The sequence below is a fragment of the Neophocaena asiaeorientalis genome, unplaced genomic scaffold (genome assembly GCF_003031525.2).
Source record: "Neophocaena asiaeorientalis asiaeorientalis breed wild unplaced genomic scaffold, Neophocaena_asiaeorientalis_V1.1 scaffold438, whole genome shotgun sequence".
Taxonomy (NCBI): Eukaryota; Metazoa; Chordata; class Mammalia; order Artiodactyla; family Phocoenidae; genus Neophocaena; species Neophocaena asiaeorientalis.
Genome location: NW_020173491.1, coordinates 610,436 through 616,435, shown reverse-complemented (window position 1 = coordinate 616,435; position 6,000 = coordinate 610,436). Strand labels below are relative to the sequence as shown.

Genomic DNA, 6,000 nt, shown 5'->3' with positions numbered 1-6,000 from the left:
AGCTCGGGTACAGGGGCAGCACGCTGAGGGGGCGTCGCCGCCGCCGGCCCCCGGCACCGCCGCGGGAGGCCGCGCCCACCATGGCGGCCCGGGCGGTACTGGACGAGTTCACGGCGCCCGCCGAGAAGGCGGCGCTGCTGGAACGGAGCCGCGGCCGCATCGAGGGCCTGTTCGGCGTGAGCCTGGCAGTGCTCGGCGCGCTCGGGGCTGAGGAACCGCTCCCTGCGCGCATCTGGCTGCAGCTCCGCGGGGCGCAAGAAGCGGTGCACAGCGCCAAGGTGAGTCCGGCCGCCGCCCCCGCGCGATCGCCTTCCCCAGCCCGGCCCCCGCGGCCTTCTGTCGATCGGGGTCCCTGGGCGTCCCCACCCCCTTCTTCCCTGCCCTTCCTGCGCTGACCGAGCCAGGCGCGGTGGTGAGAGCGCGGTCTCCCGAGCCTCCGCTCTAGAGCCATGTGACCTTGGGCTAGCGGTTTCATCCCGGGCGCCTCAGTTTCCCCATTTGTAAAGTGGCGCTGACGAAAGCAGCTGACTCGGAAGGCTGTCGCGAGGATTGGAGTAGGTGATGTGCGTAGAGCGCAGAGCGCAGTGGCTGGCAGGCACGGAGTGAACGCGTTGAGAGTGTTGCCTGTTGTTATCTTTCCCCCCAGCCCGCGGGCTGGTGCGCAGGGCCTGATAGCTGGGCCCGCAGCCTCCTGGCCTACCACCTCAGCCACTTATCTCTTCCCAGGTCTCCGCTACAGGGATTCTGAACCTCTTGGGGATGTCAGACCCCTCTGAGAATCTGACAAAACGATCACAGTAGTACAGTACTCGGAGAATATCAAGAAGAGATAGGGATGATTAATAATAGTATTAAAAATAGCATTATTCCTTGTATTGATTTTGTGTACCACTAGCATTTATCGAAACGGTTGTAGCACATCAGAAGTTATGTTCAATACTTCGGAAGGATTATCGAATTCAGTCCTTAAAAAATCCAGTGAGGTAGATTTTATTATCTTCCTGTTTTTAACAGCTGGGGAAACTGAAACTTTCGAAGAGGTGACTCACCTTCTCTCTAAATCAGCATTTCGCACTTAGACTTACTTCGGGCACCTTCAGCTACTCCCTTCCCTCCCCAAGCCCAAGAGTACATCCTCCCCCTCCCGGGGAGCCAGGTTTCTCCAGGTTTTCCCATCGAGTAAGTGGGAGAGCCAGGATTCAGACCGAGGGAGTTTGTTTCCAGAGACCTTGCTCTTGATACCTGCCTCCCAGATGCTGAGCACTAGGGGTGGGGATCCATTTTTGGCGTCGTACTTCAGAAATTTCACAGTGACCTTGAAGAATCTGATTAGCTGTGACTCTTGACTTTCTTAGATTAAGAAAGAAGCCTGCATGCTTGCTTTTAACGTGCTTAGAGAGGTAGGACACTTAACTGTATGATTCTTCTCCACAGCTTAACTTAAAGCACTGCAGATGTTGAATCAAGTTTGCTTTCCTGTTCTTGATTTTTTTGAACCAGTTGTCTGGTCTAACTCCTTCCCAGTCCCCTCCTTGTTTTCTCCCCAGCTACCCAATTTCTTCCCACTCCCCAGGGCTAAAAAGTTTGACATGACTAAGTCCTATTATGGCTTCTGAAAGTCTCTTACATGCATTCATTCCTTCCTCTTCCATTATTTTTGCAGCAGTTAAGACCTTCTTTCTTGGTATGTGGGCCCTCTCCCTTATTTCATTGCCTTCCCTCCCTCCCCAGTATAACTTGCCTTAGACTAATCCTCCCACAAAAAGTCATTCTCCTGCCCTGGGATCTCGTAGAGCCTCCTGTTGCCTATCTCATTCACTCTAAACTTTTCTGATTTACAAAACACTTATTTATTCAACCCCACTTTGTTTTCCTAATTCTCTGCCTTAGCAGCTCTCAGCTTAAATCTCTGCTGTAGTCTGACTAGTCTCACTGCTTTTATTGTGTACTCTGCCTGATCCCAGTTCAGCTTTACTCAAGGCTCACTGCAAGCATGGAAAGTGCTTCTTTTGCTCTACAGAAAAACCCTGCTGGACCCTCCCAACTCCAGTTGCCTTGCTTGTCCCTGCCATGCAGTTCAGCATAAGCTAATTGGAAAAGGTGTGTCTTACAGTATATTGGTAGCATGTGTCACCTGCCCATTTATCTTTTCGATGTGTGCTACTCATAATCCAACTCTCCCACTTATAAGAAATCCTTTTTTTCCCTTTGAGATTTATGGGGAAAAGTTGAATGCCATACTCAAGGGCTTTTTGTTCTTGTTAATTCATTTTGGAGTGTGTTTTACATTCCTTTAAGGAAGAGAAAACCATTAACTTGATTTTTAAAAATTAAGAACAGAGGGAAGGGGCTTCCCAGGTGGCACAGTGGTTAAGAATCCGCCTGCCAATGCAGGGGACACGGGTTCGAGCCATGGTCCGGGAAGACCCCACATGCCTTGCAGCAACTAAGCCCATGCGCCACAACTACTGAGCCTGCGCTCTAGAGCCCACAAGCCACAACTGCCGAAGACCGTGCGCCTAGAGCCCGTTCTCTGCAACAAGAGAAGCCACCGCAATGAGAAGCCCGCACACCGCACCAAAGAGTAGCCCCCACTCGCCACAACTAGAGAAAGCCCACACGCAGCAACGAAGACCCAACAGAGACAAAAAAATAAATTAAATAAATTAATTAAAAAAAAAAAAACAGAAGGGAATTCCCTGGCGGTCCAGCGGTTAGGACTCTGTGCTTCCACTGCAGGGGGCACGGCTTCGATCCCTGGTCGGGGAACTAAGATCCCGCATGTCCCGTAGTGTGGCTAAAAAAAAAAAAAAATGAAGAACAGGAGAGCAATCTTCAGCGTATACAGTCTTTTAAGTTAAGCTGTGGAGGAGGAGAGGGTTTGGGGGAAGGAGGACTTAGAGTAAGGACTTTTCTAAACTAGCTGGTAGAGTCTCCAAGCAGCTTCATGGGTCCCATCAAGTGGTTCATGTTGTTTTCCTCCTTTAAAAATGTTAATTCACTACCCTTTAGAAAATGCTTGAGTAGAGGAGAATGTGGAGCTTTAGTTAGTTAGGGCTCCATTCACTGGAGAGAGGTGAGATGGGGCTACTGGTAGAAGGTGATAATGTCCTGGGAAGTTTTTGTTTTTTTAAAAAAGGCACGTGCTCTTGAGTGACCACTTTTGTCAAAGGGGAAATTTGTTGGAGGAAGCAGTACTTGAGATGGGCTTTGAAGATCTGGGGAGATTCCCAGGTAGAGGTGGTTGCAAGCAAGGGCCTCGAAGCCAGAACAACATGGAGTGTCTGGGTGGGAAGAGCCATGCTGCCCTGTGAGGGATGAAGCCTCCAGGGACCCGAATGCTGTGCTAAGGCCACTGGGCCTTATCAGTAGGGAGTCAGTGAGGATTTGGGAGAGGAAGGATTTGCTTGAAGCTCTGTGTTTGAAGACAGGCAGACCCAACTGTGGGAGGAACTTTGTTCCAGTTTAGAACTGGACATGGGTGGGGTGACACGGTTTTCACTGGGACTTGGCAACTGAGTGGATGCAGGGATGGAGGGAGAGGTTTGAAGCCCTGGTATCAGGAAGGATGGTGGATACGTTGTTTGACCTGTAGGTTGGTGGGACCGGGTAGCCGATACTTAAAGAAAACTTCTGTGCCAGGAAATACACTAGCTGTTGCCTCTGGACCTCAAGGAACCCACAGCCTAGTAGGGGAGAAAGTTGGAAACAACATTGAAGAGTTGAAGTATGTGCAAGTAATATAGGAGAGGAAGGGTTGTTCTGCCCAGTGGGATGCTGGAGGATGAATGAGAGTTTTCCAGAAGGAAGAGCACGTGCAAAATCATGGGGATATGAAGTAGTCCCGTTTTTTCATGGATTCCTCCAGTGAAGGACAGGAATGGGGGAAGGTGCCAGCTCACAGAGCACGTGCGACCTGCTGAAGAACGTGGGTTTTACCAAGCAGGGAGGCAGCGGAGAGTAATGGAAGGTTGTAAGAACACCAGGGATGCTGTCAGATTTACATTTCAATGCCTCCACCATCAGGTCCATTGTTGGCTACTGATGATATAAGTATAGAAATTGGGGATAAGTGTTTAGAACTTTTATAGCAATGTGACATTACTACAAGGGCGAGAGAAGCAATGTCTGAAAGTGAGAGGGAAACCAAAAGCGGGCATTGTCCATAGGGGCCCGGTGGGAGGGGACTGAAGTCCAAGGTGGCAGACGTCATGGAAACAAAGGAAGTTGAGGGTTGAATGTCAGAGAAGTGGAGGCACTGACCGAGCTGCCTCATTCACAAAGAAATCGAAGATTCAAAGCTGGGGTGGGATCTTGGAGTCCGGCCTGGGTGAGGAGAGATGAGGCTGAAGAGATCTCAGTCCTGGGGAGTGCAAAGAGTTAGCTCCTTCCCTTAGATCAAAGAGCCCCTGGGACTGGGTGGGGGACTGCATAGGGAAGCGGCTGGCTGGTTGGAAGGAGCGGGTGAACCGAGGTGCTCATGCCCTGTGGGAGAGGGCAGACGCTCATGCTCAGTATCAGCTGCTTACACATACGGGCCTAGTGATGTCTGATCTTCTCACCCAAGGGAAGCCAGTAGTCTGCATTTTGTAATGGGAAATCTGTTTTGTTTTGGTTTTAAGAGGCAGCTAATTTATGTTTTAAAAACCATGTATGCTGTGAATTACATCTCAGTAAAAGTTTTGCACTCATACATTCTTTTTAAAGTACATATTCTAAAAAAAGAAAAATAGAAAGCAACCACATATGCTAAACAAAACATGGCAGTGGACCAGATTCAGCTTTTGGACTGCCTTTTTAGGACCTCTGCTTTAGGTAGTAGGAGACAAGATAAGTGAGGATACACATTTTTTTCCCCATTTGGTGAAGTGGGTAATTGAAGGCCTTAATGGCCTATAGTACTGTCTTAGTAAAGTGGGATGCCAGTTTATGCCCCGAGAGGGAGGGTGAGAACTTGAAGACAGTGCAATATGTCCACACAGATACAGTGGAACTGTTGGAATTGCATTAGAAAAAAACAAAAAAGGACTGTGGACTTGAAGTGAGGGCCAGGGAAGGTTAGGTGGTTTGAATTTATAGTATCACTTGATCCAGAAATTCTCAAGTAGGTGATGATTTCCCCCACTCAGGATGTTGGTGAAGCCAGCACATAAAGACTAAAGGAATCTGAGGTGCAATTGAGCAAGGCAAAACGGGGCCCAGGAACTGTTTCTGAATGGTCAGCCTTATTTGAGCTAGGACAGTCCAAAAATATGCAAGACTTACCTTCTACTGTTAGTGAACTAACAGCTTGAGAGGTTCAGACTGGAGAGGAGGCAGGTGAAGGCAGAAGGGCGTAATGAACTGTAAGAATAAAGGGAGGGACAGGACCTTAGACCGTGTCCCCTCCTAGACTCAGGGAATCATGCAGGCAGAGGACAGTTTCAGTAAGTGTTGGAGAATCCTAGAGGTGGTAGTTAAAGAAGCATTTCACAGATCAGAATCTTGGATCTGGAGGAATTCTGAGAACCAAGGGGTGGTACCTCAGTGGTCATGGGTGAAGTGGAAGCGTTCCTTTTAACTTAGAGAAGTGAGAGGCTACAGGATGGACGTGTGAGCCATCTAGAGATAATGCAGTGCTGAGATCATGGAGGTCCATAGCAGGGAATTGGGTGCTAAGGTTAGTTGGTGAGCTAGGAGCCTGTCCTGGAGGTTAACAAACAAAAGAGGAGTAATTGGAAGTAAACAGCATGGCTAGTTGTTGTATGGTTTCTCCCTGAACCTTTAGGGTACTGAATTTGCTACCTACAGCTGCCCATCAGGTGGTGTTATTTCAGGCATTACTTCATGGCAGTGAATAGCCACCGTGAAGCATAGCCAGTGACCTACCAAGAACACCAATCTGGAGGACTTATGAGGAGAGTAATTTGGAGGACTCACCAGTCTTAAACATTGAAATTACAATGCACCTGAGAAACTGTGTTAAGGTAGACTAACATCCAGTCTGCTTTTAATTTGAGA

General features: G+C 48.9%; 1 protein-coding gene across 1 annotated transcript in view; it reads left to right on the top strand.

Moving 5' to 3' along the window:
* The first annotated feature begins 28 nt into the window (after window positions 1-28).
* Window positions 29-6,000, top strand: part of N4BP1 (NEDD4 binding protein 1) — a 48,653-nt gene continuing 42,681 nt past the window's right edge. The window contains exon 1 of the mRNA XM_024747348.1: window positions 29-278. Within this exon, the coding sequence (XP_024603116.1) occupies window positions 81-278 (198 nt within the window). The 5' untranslated portion in view covers window positions 29-80. The remainder of the gene's footprint in view (window positions 279-6,000) is intronic.